Source organism: Lissotriton vulgaris, chromosome 7, assembly GCF_964263255.1.
Source record: "Lissotriton vulgaris chromosome 7, aLisVul1.2, whole genome shotgun sequence".
Lineage (NCBI taxonomy): Eukaryota > Metazoa > Chordata > Amphibia > Caudata > Salamandridae > Lissotriton > Lissotriton vulgaris.
In genome coordinates this window covers 338,334,164-338,360,127 of record NC_141695.1, presented here as the reverse complement: position 1 = coordinate 338,360,127, position 25,964 = coordinate 338,334,164, and the positions used below count along the sequence as shown (strand labels likewise).

General features: G+C 47.1%; 1 protein-coding gene across 1 annotated transcript in view; it reads right to left on the bottom strand.

The window, feature by feature from the left end:
* SAXO3 (stabilizer of axonemal microtubules 3) overlaps window positions 1-20,511 on the bottom strand; it is an 83,041-nt gene extending 62,530 nt beyond the window's left edge. Inside the window, exon 1 of the mRNA XM_086928667.1 lies at window positions 20,262-20,511. Within this exon, the coding sequence (XP_086784793.1) occupies window positions 20,262-20,363 (102 nt within the window). The 5' untranslated portion in view covers window positions 20,364-20,511. The remainder of the gene's footprint in view (window positions 1-20,261) is intronic.
* Window positions 20,512-25,964: the final 5,453 nt, after the last annotated feature.

Sequence of the window (25,964 nt, the reverse complement as noted above, 5' to 3'; positions counted from 1 at the left end):
TGTTTATCCTGACCACAGTTTCTCCCAATTTTCACAGACAATTAAATGTAGCAAAGGGATTTGACCAGAATCTCACAGTTGTTGGTTTGTTGAAAAACCTTATTTTTACACTATGGGAATAAATGAGTTATCTTTCTACCTCGAGTGAAATCACACCCGACCACTGTGCACTGTTGCTGGAAAAAACTTTCCAATTACATTTTTAAACACAAACTCTGTTCTTTTTCAACTTTTTTTTCAAATAATTATTTCATACAGAACTTTGCCTGTGATTGATACATTCACTTCTCAAAAAAACATTTACAATAATTTGAATTCATCACAAATAACCATTGATTGGCATTTGAATTAAACAAAGCAGTAGATTTCACAATAATGAGCACTTTATCCAAATTCCGATGTATGCCCAATGTATTTCGGGCCGAGGAGGGTCCTTCTGCAGGGGCCTGAAATCTAAACAACTAGAAACCAGTTTTTATGTCAGAACATACAAACAACCATGTTCTGACATAAAAACTGGTTTCTTTCTATTTGTTTAGATTTTAGGTCCCTGAAGAAGGGCCCTCCTCGGCCCGAAATGCATTGGGCATACATCAGAATTTGGATAAAGTGTTCATTATTGTGAAATCTACTGCTTTGTTTAATTCAAATGCCAATCAATGGTTATTTGTGATGAATTCAAATTATTGTAAATGTTTTTTTGAGAAGTGAATGTATCAATCACAGGCAAAGTTCTGTATGAAATAATTATTTGAAAAAAAGTTGAAAAAGAAAAAAGAGTTTGTGTTTAAAAATTAAATTGGAACGTTTTTTCCAGCAACAGTGCACAGTGGCCGGGTGTGATTTCACTTGAGGTAGGAAGGTTCAGAAGAAGGCAGGGTTAAGGACAAACGTGCTACCACTGTAGCACGCATTGAATATAAAGTTGTGAATATTTCAGTATAAATTGAGTCTAAATAGTGAAAAAGACGGAGTGCTTTTCTATTAATATACAATAAATGAGTTATCACCGGGAGGCCCTTTTCAAAATGATGTCCTTGCCCCGCTTGCTCTACGCCCTTCAAAATACTTTGGATGTGGTACCGGCTAGCTATTTTCGGGAGGTGGAAGGGGTGCAGCGTAGCCCATAGCGCTATCCAAATTAACGCTCCCATGGTATGATGGAGGTATAGCCCTCCCTGACATTAAGAGATACGATTGAGCCTCGCAATTGGGAGCCATAAACCATGGTACTTAAGGGCTTGTGACTGATCCGGGATTTGCTATGGATAAATGGTTACTCCCTGGTGGGGATTATAATAGAGCTCTATACACCAGATCTGTTGTGAAAAGTTTGACGGGGCCAACTAGAGTGGCGGTACGAATATGGCATGATGCCACTAGTTCGTTGGGTTGGAGAGACCGACTTACCCTAGCCACCCCACTGTTCGGATCAGATAAATTGGGCAAGCTCTGGAACACCAAGGGTTTTGATAAGTGGGACCTGATAGGGATCACCAAGGTCGGAGACATCTGGGTAACGGGAAGGATTAACAGCCTGATTCATGTAGCTAAATTGCACTCGCAAAGGGCCAGATTCTCAGAATCTGGCCCTTTGCGAGCGCAATTTTTGCATTTGGTATTCATGATACCAAATGCAAAAATCGCTATTTAAGAATTCGCATATTTGCGTGGAATGGCATTTAAGGAATCTCTAATAGAGATTCCTTAAATGCTATTCATGACACACAACAAAATAGCGATATTGGACTTTTGGGGCCGCTATTTACCGACAGGTCAGACCTGTCGGTAAATAGCAAAAACTCAGAAAAATGCTTTTAAAAGCATTTTTCAAAGTTGCATGTAGCACACACACATGTCCTTTGGACATGTGTGTGCGCAACACCTGTCCAAAAGTGCATTTTAGGGGTGCTACAGGGCGTCCTTTGGACACCCCTGTCACCCTTAAAATCGCTATCTCAGTTGCGAGTAGCAAATTGCTACTCGCAAATCCCCATTCATTCCAATGGGCCTCTTGGCCCATAGGAATGAATGGGGAGTATTTGCGAGTAGCAAATTGCTACTCGCAAATAAAGAACATGTAGGAATCGCTATTTAAGTAGCAATTCCTACATGAATGCCGTTTTGCGTGTCCTCAATAGCGAATCGCTATGATTCGCTATTAGGGACACGCAAAACGGCCCGTACATGAATCAGGCAGTAAATCCTTTGGGGATTTACAGACTGAATTCGAACTGAACAGAACAGAGTATTTCCGATATGCGCAAGTGAGTCATGCATTAAAATCGGCACTTCCAGGGGAGGAAGAGATACAGGAGGCCTCGCCACTGGAGGACAGAATACTAGATGGGCACTTACCTGATAGCACTATCTCCCTAATTTATAAAAAATTGATAAATAATAGAGTAGACCTGCTAGTTGATTTGAGGGGAAAATGGACGAGAGATGGTATTGAACTAGATGATGAGGACTGGGAGTCGGCAGTGTCCTCCCCGAAAGAAGTCGCTATTCCAGCACGGCTGAGACTTGTCCAATTAAAAATTTTACACAGAATATATGTTACAGGCCCACGTCTGATGCGGATGGGATTAACCGAAGAAGGTCTGTGTAAACAAGGTTGTGGTCAATTGGGGACGTTCCTTCATATTCTCTGGGAATGTCGCTACATGGTGGATTACTGGGGCGCGATACACACTGTCATGCAGGAAGTGCTGGGGGTGGCGGTGCCACCAGAGGCTAGAAGAGGTCTCTTGAATATCTGGGATCCTACAGATCTAAACACAGCACAGATTCGATGGGTTACTTTGGGTAATATGGTAGCCAAACGTGATACTGCTCAGCTGGTGGGATCTGAGAGGCCACCTACACTAGAGGGGTAGAAAGAGTCAATGGATTGGTGCATGTCCCGAGAAAAGACTGTGTACCTGGCGAGGGGTCGCCCTCGAAAATGGACAACTGTTTGGGGACCATGGAACCGTTATAGAGGGGACATATGTGTACCACCAGCTGATGTTGTTTTTGATATTCCAGCCTCCCCATGACCCTCTTATGTACAATTATTCTGTTTTCCCGATTCCCCTCCCCCCCTCTTTAATGTCTTATGGATGAAGTATAGATGTATGGGAGCGATCCGCTTCTGTACCGTGCACCAGTGATTTTATGCCTTGTTTTAATAAAAATAAATATTTTTTAAAAATGAGTTATCACCATATTTGAATTAGTCATTCAGTCTTGATTTCTCAAGGACAGATTTCCTTCCTAGGTAGGATACCCAAGGATACCCAAGTGTAACTGCAACAAGAACTTCCTCTCTGCAGCCTAATAATGAAAACCCAAGGGCAGAAGATAGGGCTTGCATTCCCTTTGGTTCAGCTAAGTTTAGTCCCTACCTCAGTTCTTGACGTCATATTTCAGTAGGTTAAAAATGGTAATGTTAATGTCATGCCACTGTTTACTTGGTAGAAATGGAAATGTGCTGGTTTATCCCAGCTGCAAATTATTTGATCCAGGGTTTCTTATTACAGCCATGACCTGGAAATCAAATTATCTTTTTCTAGCGCTTGTTTAAAACCCCAAAACATCAGTGTAACTGATAAGTAAAATGTTTTGAAAAGCACTTGCTATTTACAACTTACTGAGACACACACAACTGATTTCAGGCGGTAGAGACATGTCAATGGTGAATAGCACGAAAGGGTGCATTTAGACTGAAGAGCAATAGTAATTTAAACATGACTAAATCTAAATGTGTAAATTTACGTTTGTCAATAGGGCCCTGTGTCTTAGCCTTTGATCCTTATCAGAGCTGAACTGCCTTTTGATTAGGTTTACTCTTTGCCAATACCACATCCATCCATACATACATACCTACCTCCACACTGCCTTCCACAATGCTCATCCTTAAAACCACTGTCTTTTGCAGATCTTGCAGACATCTTCAGCTACCTCAAATCCACCTGCCACAGAGATGATGTCTTGTACTGATTTTCCTTCAAAGCTTTCTCTGGAGAAGCTCTCTCATCCCTACTCACCTTAGAAGTACCTCCCTCATTCACAACATCTTCCCAGAAGCTCTTAAGATGTGGCTGATCCTTCCACTTTGGAGGAAATCCACACTGGAACCTAAACAACTGCCACCCCATCACTACCCTCTGAAGAAAGCGGAATTACAAACCGTAGACAATGTCCTCCTGACCACAGACAAAGTTACCCTGCCCCCTGATTTTGCTTTGAGCTCATAGGAGCCTTTTACAGTATTGATCATCCTGCTCTCATTAACTTCCTGAAGTCTCAAATGGGCTTCACTGCCAATGTTCTTTACTGGTTTTCCTCCTCCCTATCCAACCAATGCCACCAGGGCCGGACTGGCCATAGCGGGCTCCGGGCAATCCCCCAGAGCGCCGCACGGGTGGGGCCGGTTTTGGGCCCCTGGAGGCCGTTTTTTGAACATGGCAGTTTTTGCAGCATAGCTGCAAAATCGGCTCTGTACCAAAATCGGTCGAAAACCGGCCTCTGCAAACTGCTCGGCGGCACCTCCAACCCCCCGAGTGGGGAGGGGTGGGGGGGTCCGGCCGAGCACTTTGCCGAGCACTTTGTGGTTCCCAGTCCGGCCCTGAATGCCACTTCGTTTACAAAGGCACATCCAGGTACCTGAAGATCCCTATGACCTATACAGTCCCCCAGAGTCCAATCATGTCTACTATCATCTTCATGGAGCCTTATCAGACTCAACTTATTGATGACAGCATAAAAATTTACCAATATGCAGATTATACAAAATTCAACTTGAAATTCTCCTCCGCTCCAGACATCAACACCTCAGCCAATGTCTGCACCGCATACAGGGCTGAACTTCCAGCACACCCCCTGAAACTCAAACCCACCAAAACGAAATTCCTACAATTTTCTAAGAACCACAGGCAATACCTAGTCCAAACATGACTCAACAGCATGAACATGGATGGATTTCATATTCAACGTTCACCCACAGCCAAGTCACTCAGATACAATCTGGGAACGGAACTTAACTATGAGGATTACATCGGCAAATAAACATTGATGGCCTGTTGCCAACTATATGTGCTTAAGAATGTGAAACCGTTCCTCCCAGAAAGTGAGTTCGGAATTGCATCTCACGTCTGGATGGTGTTAATGCTCTCCTCCATGGCCTGCTAAGATCCTTATTGGCCATAGTAAGGACATCCTCCATGTCACAGTATGTCTCAAGGGCCTGAGGAAATATAAAAAGATTAACCCCATTCTGATAGAACTCCAGTGTCTACCATTGCCAGGTGGCACCATCTTCTAAACCAGCTACATTATCTGGTAGGCAGACAAAATATTGATATTTAAATATTGACATACAATAATATCGATGTTTAAATATCGAAGGTACAGAATATAGAAGGTAAGTAATATAGATTTTTTTAATATCGAAGGGACAGAATTTTGAAGTAAAGTAATATCGATTTTGTTAATATCGATGTAAGTATTATCGATGTTACTAATATCGATGTTAGTAATATCGATGTTACTAATATCGATTTTTTATATGATTTTTATGTATATTATTAAGTATTTAATATGTATTTTTATTTTTTCTATGTAATTTAAGTAAATTTTGTATTTTCGAACCGTAGCGGGTTGTGGGTTTATAGGGAAATAGGATGGGAAGTAATTTAATTATACTAAATTAATTATTAATTTTTAGGAATTATAAATTAATTTTAATTAATTGGTAATAATTTTTTATTAATTGGTAACTAATTTTACTTAATTGATTAGTTGATAATTATGTTCTGTAGCGTGTTATGGGTTTATAGGGGAATAGGGTGGGAAGTAATTTAAATGTAATTAAGTAATAATTTACTTTTGCCAATTATATTATTGTTAATTATTAATTAGTAATTATTTTTAATTGATTGGTAATTACATTTTAATTAATTGATAATTATGTTCTGTAGCGGGTTATGGGTTTATAGGGGAATAGGGTGGCAAGTAATTTAAATGTAATTAAGTAATTTATTTTCATTAATTGTTTTTGCTAATTATATTATTGTTGAATAATTATTAATTAGTAATTACTTTTTTATTAATTGGTATTTATTATTAATTTATTGTTACTTAATTATTCATTGGTAATTATGGTTTTAATAATTATGTATTGGTATTTGTAAATAGTTTAGATTTATTTAATGATTAATTTTTTTAATGTTTTAAAATATTAATTTATTCATAAGTATGTTATATTTTAACTTCTACGCTATCCAACACTTCCCCTACTGTTGCACTCTCTGGAGTGGGAATAGTAATTTTTACCCCTACGCCAGGGGTACTCATAGTACGGCCCGCGGGCCAGTGGCGGCCCGGCAAGCCTTTCCTGGCGGCCCGCGGACCCCCGAGAAATCATACCTGTGTTTTACGTTTTGTTTTTTTAAGTGTCTGCAGCAGCGCGAGAGACTCTGCTGCTCTGTGGGAGCTGCCGGCCGGGCGATCCTAGCAATGGCCAGAGTAAAGCTGCAGGGGCCTAAGAAGAGGTGAAATACAAAGGCCACATTAACATGCAAATGGTCTTTTAAAGACCTGTTAAGTGCTCGGGTGCGGCTGTGAGTGTGTATGCGCCCCGGCTGGCACACCGGCAGGGTGAGATGACAGAGGGTGACAGAGGGAGTGCGAGGGAAAGGGAGGGGGAGGGGGACGGAGAGTGAGTGAGATGGAGTGAGTAAGTGAGAGGGAGTGAGTGAGAGGGAGGGAGTGAGTGAGAGGGTAGTGAGTGAGTGAGAGGGAGTGAGTGAGTGAGTGAGTGAGAGGGAGTGAGAGAGTGAGTGAGAGGGAGTGAGTAAGTGAGCGGGAGTGAGTGAGTGGGAGGGAGTGAGTGAGAGGGAGGAGTAGGTGAGTGAGTGAGAGGGGGAGTGAGTGAGAGGTAGGGAGGAAGTGAGAGGGAGGGAGGAAGTGAGAGGGAGGGAGTGAGAGGGAGGGAGTGAGGGAGGGAGTGAGAGGGAGGGAGTGAGCGGGAAGGAGTGGGCAGGAGGGAGTGAGAGGGAGGGAGTGAGCGGAAGGGAGTGAGTGGGAGGGAGTGAGTGAGAGGGATGGAGTGAGTGAGAGGGATGGAGTGAGTGAGAGGGATGGAGTGAGTGGGAGGGAGGGAGTGAGTGAGTGGGAGGGAGGGAGTGAGTGAGAGGGAAGGAGGGAGGGAGTGGGAGGGAGGGAGTGTGGGAGAGAGAGAGTGAGTGGGAGGGAGGGAGTGAGTAAGAGGGATGGAGTGAGTGAGAGGGAGGGAGGGAGTGAGGGAGGGAGGGAGGGAGTGAGGGAGGGAGGGAGGGAGTGAGGGAGTGAGGGAGGGAGTGAGAGGGAGGGAGGGAGGGAGTGAGTGAGAAGGAAGGAGTGGGCGGGAAGGAGTGGGCAGGAGGGAGTGAGCGAGGGAGTGAGTGAGTGAGAGGGAGGGAGGGAGTGGGAGGGAGTGAGTGAGTGGGATGGAGTGAGTGAGAGGGAGGGAGTGAGAGAGTAGGAAGGAGTGGGCAGGAGGGAGTAAGAGGGAGGGAGTGAGTGGGAGGGAGTGAGTGAGAGGGGTGAGTGAGTGAGAGGGGTGGAGTGAGTGAGAGGGGTGGAGTGAGTGAGAGGGGTGGAGTGAGTGAGAGGGGTGGAGTGAGTGAGAGGGGTGGAGTGAGTGAGAGGGGTGGAGTGAGTGAGAGGGGTGGAGTGAGTGAGAGGGGTGGAGTGAGTGAGAGGGGTGGAGTGAGTGAGAGGGGTGGAGTGAGTGAGAGGGGTGGAGTGAGTGAGAGGGTGGAGTGAGTGAGAGGGGTGGAGTGAGTGAGAGGGGTGGAGTGAGTGAGAGGGGTGGAGTGAGTGAGAGGGGTGGAGTGAGTGAGAGGGGTGGAGTGAGTGAGAGGGGTGGAGTGAGTGAGAGGGGTGGAGTGAGTGAGAGGGGTGGAGTGAGTGAGAGGGGTGAGTGAGTGAGAGGGGTGGAGTGAGTGAGAGGGTGGAGTGAGTGAGAGGGGTGGAGTGAGTGAGAGGGGTGGAGTGAGTGAGAGGGGTGGAGTGAGTGAGAGGGGTGGAGTGAGTGAGAGGGGTGGAGTGAGTGAGAGGGGTGGAGTGAGTGAGAGGGGTGGAGTGAGTGAGAGGGGTGGAGTGAGTGAGAGGGGTGGAGTGAGTGAGTGGGAGGGAGGAGTGAGTGAGTGAGAGGGAAGGAGGGAGTGAGTGAGTGGAATGAGTGAGAGGGAGCGAGAGGGAGGGAGTGAGTGAGAGGGAGGGAGGAAGTGAGAGGGAGGGAGGAAGTGAGAGGGAGGACGGGAGTGAGAGGGAGGACGGGAGTGAGAGGGAGGGAGGAAGTGAGAGGGAGACGGGAGCGAGAGGGAGGGAGTGAGTGAGAGGGAGGAGTAAGTGAGAGGGAGTGAGTAAGTGAGAGGGATGGAGTGAGTGGGATGGAGTGAGTGGGATGGAGTGAGTGGGATGGAGTGAGTGGGATGGAGTGAGTGGGATGGAGTGAGTGGGATGGAGTGAGTGGGATGGAGTGAGTGGGATGGAGTGAGTGGGATGGAGTGAGTGGATGGAGTGAGTGGGATGGAGTGAGTGGGATGGAGTGAGTGGGATGGAGTGAGTGGGATGGAGTGAGTGGGATGGAGTGAGTGGGATGGAGTGAGTGGGATGGAGTGAGTGGGATGGATGGAGTGAGTGGGATGGATGGAGTGAGTGGGATGGATGGAGTGAGTGGGATGGATGGAGTGAGAGGGATGGATGGAGTGAGAGGGATGGATGGAGTGAGAGGGATGGATGGAGTGAGAGGGATGGATGGAGTGAGTGGAGGGATGGAGTGAGTGGGAGGGAGGGAGTGAGTGGGAGGGAGGGAGTGAGTGGGAGGGAGGGAGTGAGTGGGAGGGAGGGAGTGGGAGGGAGGGAGGGAGTGGGAGGGAGGGAGTGAGAGGGAGGGAGTGAGAGGGAGGGAGTGAGTGAGTGAGAGAGTGAGTGAGTGAGAGAGTGAGTGAGTGAGGGAGTGAGCGGGAGGGAGTATGTGAGTGGGAGTGAGTAAGTGAGTGGGAGTGAGTAAGTGAGTGGGAGTGAGTAAGTGAGTGGGAGTGAGTAAGTGAGAGGGAGGGAGTAAGTGAGAGGGAGTGAGTAAGTGAGAGGGATGGAGTGAGTGGGATGGAGTGAGTGGGATGGAGTGAGTGGGATGGAGTGAGTGGGATGGAGTGAGTGGGATGGAGTGAGTGGGATGGAGTGAGTGGGATGGAGTGAGTGGATGGAGTGAGTGGGATGGAGTGAGTGGGATGGAGTGAGTGGGATGGAGTGAGTGGGATGGAGTGAGTGGGATGGATGGAGTGAGTGGATGGATGGAGTGAGTGGGATGGATGGAGTGAGTGGGATGGATGGAGTGAGTGGGATGGATGGAGTGAGAGGGATGGATGGAGTGAGAGGGATGGATGGAGTGAGAGGGATGGATGGAGTGAGAGGGATGGATGGAGTGAGTGGGAGGGAGGGAGTGAGTGGGAGGGAGGGAGTGAGTGGAGGGAGGGAGTGAGTGGGAGGGAGGGAGTGAGTGGAGGGGGAGTGGGATGGAGTGAGTGGGATGGAGTGAGTGGGATGGAGTGAGTGGGATGGAGTGAGTGGGATGGAGTGAGTGGGATGGAGTGAGTGGGATGGAGTGAGTGGGATGGAGTGAGTGGGATGGAGTGAGTGGGATGGAGTGAGTGGGATGGATGGAGTGAGTGGGATGGATGGAGTGAGTGGGATGGATGGAGTGAGAGGGATGGATGGAGTGAGAGGGATGGATGGAGTGAGAGGGATGGATGGAGTGAGAGGGATGGATGGAGTGAGTGGGAGGGATGGAGTGAGTGGGAGGGAGGGAGTGAGTGGGAGGGATGGAGTGAGTGGGAGGGAGGGAGTGAGTGGGAGGGAGGGAGTGAGTGGGAGGGAGGGAGGGAGGGTGTGAGGGAGGAAGGGAGGGAGAGGGAGGGAGGGAGTGGGAGGAGTGAGAAGGAGGGAGGGAGTGAGAGGGAGGGAGGGAGTGAGAGGGAGGGAGGGAGTGAGAGGGAGGGAGGGAGTGAGAGGGAGGGAGGGAGTGAGAGGGAGGGAGGGAGTGAGAGGGAGGGAGTGAGAGAGACAGAGAGGAAGTGAGATGGACAGGGAGGGAGAGGGAGTGAGGTGGAGATAGAGAGGGAGGGAGATGGAGATGGAGAGGGAGAGGGAGGGAAAGGGAGGGAGACGGAAAGGGAGGGAGACAGAGAGGGAGAGAGAGAGAGGGAGGGAAAGGGAGGGAGACTGATGGGGAATGACATGGAGGGAACGGGAGGGAGACTGATGGGGAGTGAGATGGAGGGAAAGGGAGGAAGACTGATGGGAAGTGAGATGGAGGGAAAGGGAGGGAAATGGAGGGAAAGGGAGGGAGACGGAGAGGGAGTGAGAGGGAGGGAAAGGGAGGGGTATGGAGAGGGAGTGAAAGGGAGGGAGAGGGAGGGAGAGGGAGGGAAAGGGAGGGAGATGGAGAGGGAGTGAGAGGGAGGGAAAGGGAGAGAAAGGGAGGGAGACGGAGAGGGAGTGAGAGGGAGGGAAAGGGAGGGAAAGGGAGGGGGATGGAGAGGGAGTGAAAGGGAGGGAGATGGAGAGGGAGTGAGAGGGAGGGAAAGGAAGGGAAATGGAGGGAGAGGGAGGGAAAGGGAGTGAGACAGAGTTAGAGGGAGGGAGACGGAGAGGGAGGGAGGGAGAGAGTGGGAGTGAGAGAGAGGGAGTGAGACAGTCAGAGTGAGACATAGGAAGACAGGAGAGAGGGAGGGAGAAAGGGAGAGAGAGCTATAGAAAGGGAGAGAGAGCAATAGAGAGGGAGGAAGACCGAGAGAGAAAGAGAGCGAGAGATGTGTGTATGCCAGGATGGCTCAGTGGACGAAGGCGTCCGCTGCAGGGACCTGTGATCAACCTTATGGTCAGTTTTATGTTGTTGCTCTAGCCCCGCCCCTCCCCCACTGACCCCGCCCCCCACCGATGCGGCCCTCGGACAGAAACCAAACTGTAAATTTGGCCCCCGAGAGAAAGTTTGTGAGTACCCATGCCCTACGCTATCCAACGCTTTCCCTACTATTGCACTCTCTGGAGTTGGAATAGTAATTTTTACCCCTACGCTATTCAACGCTTTCCCTATTGTTGCACTTTCTGGAGTTGGAATAGTAATTTTTACCCCTACGCTATCCAACGCTTTCCCTACTGTTGCACTCTCTGGAGTGGGAATAGTAATTTTTACCCCTACGCTATCCAACGCTTTCCCTACTGTTGCACTCTCTGGAGTGGGAATAGTAATTTTTACCCCTACGCTATCCAACGCTTTCCCTACTGTTGCACTCTCTGAAGTTGGAATAGTAATTTTTACCCCTATGCTATCCAACGCTTTCCCTACTGTTCCACTCCCTGAAGTTGGAATAGTAATTTTTACCCCTTCGCTATCCAACTCTTTCCCTACTGTTGCACTCTCTGGAGTGGGAATAGTAATTTTTACCCCTACGCTATTCAAAACTTTCCCAACTGTTGCACTCTTTGGAGTGGGAATAGTATTTTTTATCCTTACGCTATCCAACATTCTCCTTACTTTTTAAAATATGTTTCACATTTGTATTTAATTTTTATTTATATTATTATTTTATGTGTATAGATGTATTTGTAATTTATAATATTTGTAATTATTTATACGTTATTCAAATAATTATTAAAAGTTATTATTAAGTAAATACATATTATGTATTATATGTATATGTTTAATTCAGTTTTTATTAAATTGTGTATATTAATTATACATTTTAAGTATAATACCATATTTTAACTATGTTTATTACATTTATAAGTATTATTTAATTTATTGTACATATTTTTTTAATAAAAAAACAATATATTTTAATTACGATATTTTTGACATCAATGTTTTTTTCCTATATTTTTGTACTTACCTTGTTTGAGATAGGATGTCAATATTGTTGACATCTATATTTTTGTTGCGATATATTTGTATGTCGATATTATGTATATCGACATTTTGTCAGCCATTCGCATTATCTGTAATGTCTTCATGACTGGCACTCTTGTGTATCTAGCTAACAAGCACACCACATGCTGTGGCTCTCTGCACACCCGCAGCCAGGGCACAATCAGAAATGAGACCAAAAAGTGGAAAAAGAAAAAAACAGGGCACCACGCCAGCTTTATTTACGCATCCAGTGTCTGGAAAAACATCACTGTATGCATTAGGACTGTCCCGACCCTTCTCTAATTTAAGAAAAGGTGGAAGGCATACCTCTTTGAGGAATACTAAATCACAAGAAAGTAACAGTCACCCTCCACTCCCAGAACCCAAGTTCGGCTCCAATCACTGGCTGCCCATATTTTAGCCTTTGACCCTGAATAGCTCTCTGCTGCCTTTTGGCTAGGTCTTTGCTACACAAATACCGCAAACATCAAAATCTGGAGTCATGCCCCGTCTTGCATTATAACCCTAGCGATAAGGATAGGATTCCAAAGTAATCTTGGAATGTAGAAATCATAGACGAGAACTGTGTGTAAAAGCGGATTTAAATTTAAAAAAATGTGTGGACAACATGTACAATTTTGCACTAAAACGGAAACACTATTTTCCTATGCTTGGCACGAGTGGGCACAGACTAAACCATTACAAAATTCAAGGCTTTGCCTGCCAATAGCTATTGTGTTACTACCCTTGTTTTGTAACACATTTGTGCTACCACATCCACATCCAAAGACATGAGGTTAGAATAGGGCACATTAATATCAGTCGGGGGCTAGAATCATGGCATTATGTGATGTTGTATAATCCTGAGCTGTGATTTGTTAATTAATTGCTACATTTACTCACCCTATGCTCACTGTGCGATTTCCATTGACTCCGCCTGTAAAATAGCCTATAAAATGATGCATTTCTGGAGATAAGTCTGTTTCCTGACTCCCTGACTTTAGATGCAGAACCCTTGTCGGTTTCTCTTATGATTTAGACTTAGAAGATTTTAACCTTGACTTCATGTCCCGTCCTCCTGCATTTGATTTAGTCTTATTCTAATTCCCTATATTGATTTACTAGAATTTCGATTATATTCTAAATTTGCCTTCTGTGTTGCACCCCAAATGTTATAATAAACCTTCACGAATTTAATTTTACTTCTAACTCCTGAAAATGTATTTCCTTGAAATGCTATTTTTAGGGCTCGCCTTTCCTATTCCGCAGGAATAGGAAAAGAGCCCTAATGCAGCCAAACCATACTTCAGGCCAAGCAAGGGCTCTCCAGCGGATTTTCGAAAGTGCACTCCTCGTGGACGAGCATGCCCGAGCCTTCCCACTGCCAGCAGCATTTGGCACATCAAAGGCTTCGCTGCCCCGCCCCCCGCCGTCACTTATTCACGGCCGCAGGCCGTACCTCCCTGTGCCTCACTTATTCACGGCCGCAGGCCGTGCCTCCCTTCTACTTCCCCTGCTCTCTTCCCCCAGTGCTTGTTTGGTAAATGTTCCTCTTGCTCTTGTCCGGAGTTGCGTTTATGCTCCGTCTGCTATAAAGAATGCATGCACTCTGCGCTGCCTGTCATTAGAGATACTTGGAAACATGTCACCGCTCATTTCGGTAGATTGCCCTCGATTGAGCCAGCCAGTCCTGCTAAAATAGAGCTATGCGCTCTTTCTAGCTGTTCAGGATCTTCCCAAACTCAGACTAGTGACCTTTGCTCTCCAACTAAAATGGATGTGCGTATATTGATCCCTTTACTCTACAGCGATTACCCTGAATCGCCTTGTAGCCCGTTCTGCTCATAGCTTCTTTTGTGTGCAGATTTTATATAATGCGAACTCGACCCACAGGTATTGGAGCGCTTCACACTGCTCATAGCTTCTTTTGTGTGTAGATTTTACATATGCTTATGTGAAGCATATTTATGGAGCGCTTAACATAAGCACCAGTTATGTTACACAAGGACACTTTCATTGTGTGGTAGGCGCAGGGAGATAAAGTGATTTGATCAGAATCACAGGATGCTGAGCCCACGCCGAGGCTCCAACTCGGTTCCCCAGCAGCATTTGGCACATCAAAGGCTTCGCTGCCCCGCCCCCCCGCCGTCACTTATTCACGGCCGCAGGCCTGCCCTCCTCTTGCTGTCTGTAGTTCCTTCCACCCCCGCCGTCGTCCTGCTGTCCGTGGTAACTCTCACTCATTGCTTCTGTTGCATATGTTTAAACTTGCTGTTATATCGGCCCTTGTGTAGCACAAGCAACGGACTCCAACCTCTCATCGTGAAAAATAGTACAGAAGGAAAGATAGCTCAGAAGAGGAACGTTGACAACAGAGAAGTGTCACAGACTCAACTCAGCCGTTCACCCTCATGAGGATGATGAAAGGAGTACCCATAGTTATTTTCATAGCTTTCAAGATATCATGTTTTGATGCCATGCCACAAACCACTCATTTAAAATCATTTGCAATTTCTGCCAGGTATTGGAGCGCTTAACATGAGCACCAGTTATGTTACACAAGGACACTTTCATTGTGTGGTAGGCGCAGGGAGATAAAGTGATTTGATCAGAATCACAGGATGCCCGCCCCCCTGCCGTCACGTATTCAAGGCCGCAGGCCGTGCCTCCCTTCTACTTCCCCTGCTCTCTTCCCCCAGTGCTTGTTTGGTAAATGTGTGCAGATTTTATATAACGCAAACTCGACCCGCAGGTATTGGAGCGCTTCACATGAGCACCAGTTATGTTACACAAGGACACTTTCATTGTGTGGTGGGCGCAGGGAGTAAAGTGATTTGATCAGAATCACAGGATGCTGAGCCCCCGCCGAGGCTCCAACTCGGTTCCCCAGCAGCATTTGGCACATCAAAGGCTTCGCTGCCCCGCCGGCCGCCGTCACTTATTCACGGCCGCAGGCCTGCCCTCCTCTTGCTGTCTGTAGTTACTTTCACCCCCGCCGTCATCCTGCTGTCCGTGGTAACTCTTACTCATTGCTTCTGTTGCATATGTTTAAACGTGCTGTTATATCGGCCCTTGTGTAGCACAAGCAAATGCTATAGGTGTCACATTTCCACAAGTTAACACTATTAGCATTGTAAATGACAAAGTTATTAATTTCCAAAATTTCAAAACAAAAACATAAGTAATACATTTGTCATTTACAATACTAATCCCTCAAACTTTACTAATGCGAGCCCTATTGCATTGCAAATGCTTGTTTTAATTGTGTTCTGGTGCTACCTAGGGACACATTTCCTCATACATGATTGAGGTTTAACACCATCTCCAATCCTGCACAAGCACTTTATCTGGCAGTACAGCGTCAACATGTATAATGACGTAACAAGGCACTACTGAATGAACGTGACATCAGAAATAGAAGTGGTAATATTGTTGTTGTTACTTTATGTCATGTTGTGCGGTTGAATGTGAGGTTTGTGCTCACAAGCTTACATTTGTGTTCGTTTGTTGGACGGTATTATGGTGGCATGTTGGTCATGGGCTGTGACGTGGGTCTATTGTTCCTAGCTATGCGTTTTCCAGGGGAGCAGAGTACTATCTTAGGGCCTGATTATGAGTTTGGTGCAGCTGCACCGGCTCAGCGCGGGATCCTCTGCGTCAAACCTGCGCATGGACCGCCGGCCAATACTTCTAATATGGTCGGTGGTCCTTTGGCCTTTCCCATTGCGGAGCCTTGAAAACAGGCACTGTGATGGGAACGGTCAAAAATGTCCATCACAGCATGGATGCTGATGTTCATGCCGTACTTGAACTGGGCGGAATACAGACAAGGGGGCACCTGTTGTGCCCTCCTGAATGTATCCCCATGGCAGGAGGGACACGGGGGCCCTGTACTGCCACCTTTGTTCCCGCACCGCCAGCCTTTTGATGGAAGGCTTCACCATGAAAAAGTTGGCAGTCCAGGAACTTGCAATATGCTGAGAGGGACTGCACTAGTCCCTGCTCAGCATAATGCATTGTGGCGCTCCTGTGCCACTGCCAGGCAGGGCACAAGTCCTAAAAAAAGAAGTGGGGGGACGCTGTCACCGGACGTGACGTCACGACAGGAAGTGACGGCACGAAAAGTGGCTCCGATCTCGTCCCAGAGAGACCAAAAAGGTGAACTCCAGCCGTTTGGCAGGGGGGACGCGTCCACCTTGTAAAATAAGTTGGGGGACGCCGCCCACCCGTGTGGTACCCCCGACTCGAGCCCTGCTGCCAGGGAACGACTGTTCATTGGCACAGCCGGCAGTCCAGCACCCCTATGACTTTAAGAGTCATAATATGGCAGGCGCTGGACCACCTGTGCGAGCCTTGCTGTTGCAAGTCTGCCAGACTCGTAATCGGACCTTCAGTTTGGCGTCCTTATATCACACACACAGAAACTATTGTGCAGATGTTGGTGGAATAATAATACCCCATTACATGGTGTGTAGTCTACTTGTGTTACACACGTGTGGAGAACGAGAGTGCAGGTGATAATAGTGAAATGTCTGGGGGAGACAGGACAACTTTTTTTATTTTATTTGGGAGTGAGGCTACTCTCGATTTTTGAAATGTTTGGAGGATACGAGTACTCCTATTTTTGTCAGTGCAGGGGAATAAAATTACTCATACTATTTTACAAACGTGAGTGAAATGACAGTATTCCATTTTTTCGGTATTGGCAGAACGAGGGTATCAATACATATATGTACATGTCTGGGGAATAAACCCATATTTTGATTGCATTTGTTAGGGGAACGAAAGTGCTCGTATTTTTTGCGATGTGAATGAATGAGAGTACCGTGATTATATGGCATAAAGTGCTTCGGCAGCGATTCCAGAGTAGTAAGCGTTACATAAATGCAATTTCAATTCAATTATTGTGTGAATGTTAGAGTAAAAGGAATACTGGTGTGTATGCAAATGTTTGGGAAATCAGAGCACCTGTTGGGGAATGAGAACACTGTGGCTGCCCGTGGCCCACGCAAGGGGCCACCATAAAAGGCCAGCCCGTTGAGTGCCATTTGGGCACTAACCCACCCCCCTGTAAGGCCGGGACTCAGGGAGAAGTCCCCCTTCCTTGCCTGTGATGCGTTAGGCTCGTCACTTCCAGCACGCCGAGGAATGGGGGGGTATGTATGCTTACCCCACCATCCGGAATTCCTCTGTTGTGCCAGACACGCAGTCTCCCACCCTACCGCTTATCCGGCATGGGGGATGGCAGGAAACGTACATAGAATGTTGTAATGTTTTCTTTTGTGTTGCAGGCGGAGTTACAGGGTGATCTGGAAGCAAATGGGTACAGAAGGGTACCTCTGCAGGCCACAATAGGGGTGTCAGAGCCAAATCCCAGGAGCCTTAGGGGAGGTTCCTGGAAAACCGCGTCGGCTTCCTGTTAGTCCTTTGGACTGTTGTGGGCCTAGACAACCGGGGGCTTGCCTTGCTACACTCTGCCCTGAAAGGGGCGTGAGTAATAAGGGACCAATGTGTGACGTGATCCGGAAAGAGGATCACCCCATAAGGGGCAGCACTGATTGGGTTCTCCACAGTGCTGCTTGGCTCATCAGGTGGACAGGACAGCATTGTCGGGTTACAGCTGCCTGCCCTTGGGTCGCCCGTAAGATAACCCACCATATTGTATACTTTTATATGGAATAAACCTGCAGCTATATTTTTTCCCAAACAAAAGTTGTGTTGTGTATTTATTTACTTAGCATGTATGCACTGTGGTTGTGTGGGTGGGGTGTTTTGCCAATATTGGCACTAAGTACAGGCGCGCAACACCCATTGGGCTCACCGGGCTTCAGCCCCCCCCCCCCCCCGTCGCCTCCTCTGCCCGGGCTAAGATGACACGCACTGAAATGGTGCAGGAAGGCTGCGCATCCGGTCCGAGAATGTGATTGTTTTAATGATTTCTGAGAGGCCCAGCAGCCCGAGCCAGACAGCGAGCCTCTGAAAAGTTTCAGTGAGTGAACCGACCCCCCTGCCCTGACCTCTTGTGTTTCCTTTAGAGTGGCGCAGAGGTGAAATCCTTGCCTGAAGGCAGGGATTTCACCTAAGCACTTGATGGGTTGTGAGCATGGGGTGTGAAGATGTGCACAGCAGGGGGAAGGCATGGCCAGTTAAGGTGATGCTTTTCCTTTGTAAAGGAATTTCTGCTGGCATCTTAGCCCAGGGTGTGCTGTCTGTGCACTTGTATAGATGTGTATTCCATACAAGTGCACAGACAGCAAACACTGGGCTATGGCGCCAGCAGGAATTAATTTACAAAGGAAAAGCTTCACCTGCACTGGCCATCCCTTTCCCCCTGCTGTCTGTGCATTTGACCCACATTGATCTACACAGTGAGACCTTCGGGAGGAGCTGGATGCCAGGACACAGTGCTGCTGATCAGCCAGACTCCACAGTATAGTATCAGAAGAGCAGGCAGCAGTTTTTTTGTGTAAGTTCCAGTAACTTTAATGCATTTTTCAGTACAGCATTACCTACTGCCTGCATATCTAGGTTACTGTGAATGTTGTTCTTGACTTACATACATAGAAACGTCAAAGAGGACAGTCCCCTCCAAATATGCAAATGTAGTGTAAGTTTGTAGTGTTTATTTTTTTTGGGGTGCTAGTGGGTAATTTTAGAGTTCAGGGTGGGTGTGGGTTTTAGGGTGCCAGTGAGTACTTTTATGGTTCAGGGTGGGTTACGGATTGGGGTGCCAGGGGGTAATTTTAGGGTTCTGAGCGGGTATGGGTTTTGGGATTCCAGGGGGCAATTTTAGGGTTCAGGGTAGGCATGGGTTTTGGGGTGCCATGGGACATTTTAGGGTTCAGCGTAGGTATGTGTTTTGGTGTGCCAGGGGTCATTTTAGGGTTCAGGGCAGGTGTGGGTTTTGGGGTGTCAGGGGGCAATTTTAGGGTTCATGGTGTGTATGGGTTATGGGGTGCCAGCGGGGAATTTATGGTTCAGGGTGGGTATGGGTTATGGGGTGCCGGGGGGGAATTTATGGTTCAGCATGGGTATGGGGTTTGGGGTGCCAGGGGTAATTTTAAGGTACAGGGTAGGTGTGGGTTTTGGGGTGCCATGGGATTGATTTTAGGGTTCAGCGTGGGTATGTGTTTTATAGTGCCAGGGGTAATTTTCGGGTTTAGGGCAGGTGTGGGTTTGGGATGTCAGGGGGCTATTTTAGGGTTCATGGTGGGTATGGGTTATGGGGTGCCAGATGGGAATTTATGGTTCAGCATGGGTATGGGTTTTGGGGTGCCTGGGGTAATTTTAAGGTTCAGGGTGGGTTTGGGTTTTGGGGGGCAAGGGGGAATTTATGGTTCAGCATGGGTATGGGTTTTGGGGTGCCTGGGGTAATTTTAAGGTTCAGGGTGGGTTTGGGTTTTGGGGGGCAAGGGGGAATTTATGGTTCAGCATGGGTATGGTTTCTGGGGTGCCAGGGGTAATTTAAGGTTCAGGGCGGGTATGGGTTTTGGGGCTCCAGGGGGGTGATTTTAGGGTTCAGGGTGGTATTGGGTTTTGGGGTGCCAGGGGGTAATTTTAGGGTGTGGGGTGGGTATGGGTTTTGGGGTGCCGGGGAGGGATAATTTTAGGGATAGGATGGGTATGGTTTTTGGGGTGCCAGGGGTAATTATAGATTTCAGGGCGGGTATGGGTTTTAGGGTGTGAGGGGGATTAATTTTAGGGTTCAGCGTGGGTATGTGTTTTGGTGTGCCAGGGGTAATTTTAAGATTCAGGGTGAGTATGGGTTTTGGGGGGCAATGCATCAAGCTAACAAAAATGTGTGCTTTAATTGTTGTCCAGTTTCAAATGCAGAATTCACCACATTTTCTTATCAGCTTGACCTGAGCATTAACCGATCCTGATTATCTGCCATTTTAGCTCCGCCCCATTGATTTACATTAGCCACGCCCCTTCATCTGCCATGTTAGCCACCCCCCCCCCCCCCCCGCCCCCCGAAATTAAGACCTAGTTGCGCCCCTGACTAAGTATGAGGTGCATATGTTCGGGGAACAGAATACAGGAGTTTTAGATGTGTTAGAAATTTGAAGTCTCCAGATTGTGCAGACAAGTTCTTGCCCCGGTGCAACGTCCTGCTGTTCTACTTACATCACATATGCTTCTCTCCTGTGGAGGTGGATGCGAGTAACTGATCACAGAAGAGTCCTACCTGGTCTGGGGAGTTCTGCCTCCAGACTGCAAAGGAAGGTGCACTGAAACAACTGACCTCTGGCGCCAACACGCCCTAGGCTCCTCCCACTCCAGACCACTGCTGACCCAGTGTCCCACACTGTCCACTTACCCTGTTCTGAGGGGGAGGAAAGGCCAGGTGCTTGCTGTAGTCCAGTCCAACCCCGGTGCTGGTCAGGTGCCAGTCCTGCCTCCTCTGGACGGCCATGGTCATCCTTCTAGAGCAAGAAGAGATGGGAGTTAAACAGAGGGGGTAGCTCCTAACGTCCGGCGGCAGCTGGCAGAGGCGCTGGGTGGCCTGCACGGCTACTGAAGGCCTCGGATATCCTGAATGGGTTAACACCAGGTCGAGAGAGTTCCCAGGGCTGAATATTACTGAAGTGGCTCCTGGATGCCTAATTTGTCTCTGCGAGGCTTCCCTGATCCCCGAATTTCCTTGCGGGGCCTCGAGTTGAACCCTGCTGCCCCTGCACTAGCTGGCGGAGGCCCCGTCTGTGCCGCAGCGGAGGAGCTGTCCGCAGGAGCTGGGCCCCGTCTGTGCCGCAGGAGCTGGCGGAGGCCCCGTCTGTCCCGCAGGAGCTGGCGGAGACCCCTTCTATCCCGAGTGGTTATCCCTGGAGGTGATGGGCCAGAGTGCCGTTACCAGCTCGCGGGGCGTGCGATGCCTCTACAGTAACCGGAGGGGAAGCCTGCAGGGGTTAGTGGGGGTTAGGCCCCTGAATGGGCTGGCGGAGCCCCGTATGCCCCTGCTGAAGCTGTAGGTTCTCTGTGTTCCTGGCCGTCCCTGGGTGGCTTGGCTGTCCCTGCAGGATTTGGTACAATCTCTGTCCGTTCAGGAATCAGTAGAGTTCTGGCAATCCCTGCACAGGTCGGTAGAGTCGCTAGCGGTTCTTTCAGGGGTCAGTACAGGCTCTGGTTGTCTCTGCAGGGGTCGGTACATGCTCTGGTTGTCTCTGCAGGGGTCGGTACAGGCTCTGGTTTTTACTGCAGGGGTCGGTACAGACTCTGTTCGTTCCTGCAGGGGGCGGTACAGACTCTGGTTGTTCCTGCAGGGGTCTGTACAGTCGCTAGCGGTCCCTGCAGGGATCGGTACAGTCTGTGGTCGTTCCTGCAGGGGGCGGTACAGACTCTGGTTGTTCCTGCAGGGATCGTCAGTCTCTGCCTGTACCTGCAGGAGCCGGCGCAGGTCGCGTCTCTCCTCGAAGGAGATAGCCGAGCTCCTGCCTGTATGTACTGGTGCAGGTCCTCGTGTCCCAGCCTGGCTGTCGCAGCGCACAGGCTCTGGAATGTTTGTTTACATGTTGCCATGGCAATGGAGCTCTCCCCCAGGGAGGTGTGAGGATGTCTTCGCAGGAGGGACGAGAGCTTGTCCCTCACAGTCAGGGGGAACGAAGGCAGTTTCCTGTACCTAGAAATGGATTTATGTCAGAAGGAGCTCAGAGCCCACATTCGCAGTTTATGTTAGTTAAAAAAAAATATATATATATATATATATATATATATATATTCGTTTTATACAGAATCTCACTAGGGTAACCAGATTAAACAAGCAATTGCAATGCAATAGGTCTCGCATTTGAAAGAGTTTGAGCTATTGGCATTGTAAATGACAATGCCTTTTATTGATCTGTTTTGATAATTAACACATAAATAAAAGGCGTTGTCATTTACAAAGTCAAAAGCGCAAACTCTTGCGAATGCTTTCACGCTAGCAGATTTCAGGAGATGAACGTAAATGTACATCTGGATGTGAATTTGGTGCAAACAGCATGTGTCCTTGCACAAAAAGGGAGATAGCAGATTTCAGTTACAACTGCATATAATACGATAATACACAGCTTTGCTCGATTTTTTAAGCTTCGAGTGTAATGCTTAAGGGATCATCCCTACAAACTGTGAAGATCAAATAAAGTGCAAGACAACGACGGCTTTTTCATACTTTTCTGATGACTGACTAGTTTATAATGTTTCTCATATTGAAACAATATCCGTTATCGGATATTTGAAACAAATCCACACGTGCAAAATGCACGAACACTAACTTCGCAGATGTGTTGCTGTCAACTGACCATGTGATACTTCCAGTTCGTGCATGATTTTTTTGAGCCAACACCGCTTTGCATTTTGGAACTTGTGGTTTCCTTTTAACCGGAAATAGTATTGATTTATAAATACCAGCATGAGAAATGCTGTTTGCTCAAAAGCAGGAGTGTTTGAAGGTGCTACGCAAGACGTCGAGTCACGTGGGAACTGAAGTAAAGAATATACTAAATGTAATGTTAAACCAAACACCAGTATGCGTTGTGACTACTCATGGTAACTTACCCCACAAAACGTAGGCGTGCATGCATGTCCTTTTCAGAATGAATGCTACACATGTTGAAGGACTCCACTGTGTGAGGAGAGGTGTGCAGGCACGTAGAGAACCAAGCTACATGCCTTCAGCCGCTCAGCACATCCTTCAGGGGGAGCAAGTATGAACAAGTGAAGTATGGCCACAACTGTCCAAACATCGCAAGTAATTATTAAAGAAGGGGGCTCACCCTCCGCCAACTTATAATAGGTTATACATTTGTATTGGGCGCACTCACAATATGAGCGGTCTCAAACACATTTTTTAAATGAAAAAGAGTCTCCTTCTAGAGTAAACATACAAATCTAAAAAAAAAAAAAAAAGTCCAACAATTTACACATTGACTTATTAAATATTGAGAGAAACTGTGTTTGTAAATTAGAAATGCTTTGTCTTGGTGCTCTACAGAAATCTGCAAAAACGTGTTCAGTTTCCAATCGCAGGCAGTAGACATCAGTTCACTGCATGCTGTGAATGTCACCAGTCAGAGAGAGAGACTAGAATTACAGCTGTATTAGTGAGCTAACATCCGCTGCAAACCTGTGTGCAATCTGAAAACCTATGGCTTTAGGAGTGGATATAAAGTACCTTTTACCTGCAATGTAATTTGCATTTATAAAAGCGCTATTCACTTCGCCAGAGAACAGCCCCTAACAGCACACTTCTGTGTAATACAGGGAACCCTCGTCCCATGCGCTCAGGGAAACAAAGGAAAGAAGGGGTTAAGTATGGGTGTATGGTGGGAGTGTGACAAGCATAACCACTTTGAAAAAAAGCCCAAGCATCGTCAGGGGCTACTAAAAGAAGCCCAAGCCCGACCATCTGGAAAAAGGTTTAAAAGAAGCGATTCATAGCATAAACAATAAAAAAACAAAATACACATGTAGTTATAGGCAGCACATCGTCCTCTACTCCAGTGGACTCAGGCAGGTTCATACAGGCGTGGAGGAGGGGGCGTGATGTCCACGAGTAGCCTAGCACACAGAAAGAGGTGCATGTGTGCGAATAAATCAAACATTTAAAAAAGAAGTTGCTTGCAAGCAGAGATGTTGTTAGTGCATCTCACTTGTGTGCAAAGTAAGCAGCGATGAGGAAGGGGGTGGCTAACGGGTCAATCTGCGAATCAGGAGGGGGTTGGGCGACAGCATGCAACACCAGAAAGCACAGACATATTATTATCTAACAATATTAGACACGCTGACTTCTTCAGAGCGGTGCAGTGCAGGGGTCAGATGAAGCGCGGCGCTCGCTGCATGAATAGGAAGGCTTGCTTTGGCAGAGCGCTAATGAAAAGAAACAAGGCTGCCATTTAAGTATGTAACTTATGAGACCAGATTGTTTTTAATTAAGACAGCACCCGCCTTGCAGGATTTTGTGCTGTGGAGGAGGGAAGGGGGAACGGAGCGTATTTAACATTTAAAGCGCAATGCTCCGTTAAAAAAGCACATCATGCCTGCAGTGAGAGTTGCTCAGTAAGAAAAGAAAAAAGCGCTTTGAAGCGAATTAGGAGACATTGTCTCCTGCCGCAAGTAAAAGATCCAATCCCGGTGGGCGGGGCCTAAATTGGACAGGGTGGTAACCAGGAGGGACTAAAAAGCCTCCTGGACAATCATAACACCCGGTTTTGTATAATTGGTGACGCAAAATGATGCACACCAATGGAAAACACAGGTGGAGCAGAAAGCGAGCTTCTGTAATCGTATTGATTCCAAGAAGCTCTTGCATGGCGAGAGCAGCGAATGCGCGCTGCTAATGCCAGGTGAGACCTAAAAACAATCATTTGGACAGGCCTTAGACTAGAAGTAGGACTCTACTTAACATGGACCAGAAAGACTACAATGACTGGAGCAAGCAATACACAGGAATGACCACACTGGCATTTTACGAAGAACTATGAGATCGACCATATATAAGAAAGGCACAATACAACAAAAGATAAGCGCTATAGAGTTAGGCCAATATATTTATTTTCCAGAAAGTTCTAACTAGCTCAAGCAAGAAGTTACAAATACCACAAGTTGTCTTATGTTACACGAGTAGCTCATTCAGGCTAGTTTAGTTTGCATTCTGGGACTTGCAGTCCTGCATTTATAAATTTAACACATATAAGGGCTGCATACCCCTCAATGTGTTCCTGCGGAGCAGAAGGGAAGGTCCCGGAGAGATGCTCATGGATCCTTTAATTACATTATTTGCATCCTCAATATATTAAACCAAAAAGAAGACTTAAATGGTTTTGTAATGTAAACACATATGGGCAGATTTACAAGCCCCCTGCGCCACCAGTGCGTCACTTTTTGTGACGTATTGGAGGCGCATTACACTTCTCCATATTTACAAGGAGAGGAAAAGCCACCCTGTGTGACTTTTCCTCTCCTTGTAAATATGGCCCCTTCAGCACTTTGCGTGGAAGGGGCGTTGCTTGGGTGTTGCTGTAGGTTTTCCCACACAACACCCATGGAACGAGACACATTTCCAGATGTACGAGGGATCGTAAATCTGGAAATGCTTGTCGATGCGACGCCTCCCCAGGCACAACGAGGAGAAATGTTTTTAATTCTCCTCATTTTTTCCACTTTTAAAGTGTGCTGTATTCTACAGCACGCATTGAAAGAGGAAAATGCCTCTAGTGATTGTTTTTGTGCTGGAAGGTGCCCCTTCCTGCACAACAATATTCCCCCCATGACGCAGGCATCCTTGCACTATGGTGCAAGGGTGCCTGCGCTGGCGCATGGCTGCAGTTTGTCCGCCAGCCCAGGGGAGAGCACCGCAATGCGACATATTATTGTAAATATGTCGCGTTCCTGTGCTTCGGAAGTGCCGCAGTGTTGCGCCGCCAAAGGGCTTGCTTTGCCACACTGCAGCACTTCCTTGTAGATCTGCCCCGTAGACTACACTTGGTTTAAGTATTTAATCGTGCAGTCAACGACTGTAGGTGGTGCTCCCTTTCCAGCCAGCCATCAACAAACTTTCCAAGGAGCATATTACATCATGAGCCAGGAACACTCCAATACAGAACACTTATACCTCATACTACTTAAAGCTATATAACAGAATACAACACATCCGCTTCCCTTAATGTTTAATACAATATTATTATTTATTAAAAAAAAAAAAACAATGCATTTCGAGCGCAGCACGCTCTTCTTCTGGGGCAACTGTAAGTATTAAAAAATATCCATTACTAAATCGATCTCAATTCATCAGGATTAACACTATTCATTATTCATTATATGGCCATTAATCGTAAGTCTCATGAAACATTATGTAAATGTCACTCCGTCATCAAATGCATCCCCCTAATACCCACGTGATTTAATTCAAACTCTGCTCGACCCCTTTAACCTTCCCAACATAAACTCCCGAAATACCCCCCATCTTCATACATGCTTTTGAAAAAACCTTTTCTTGTGCTACGAAACACTAACTCTAGAATTACACCCTTCATTCACAGTGTTCTCT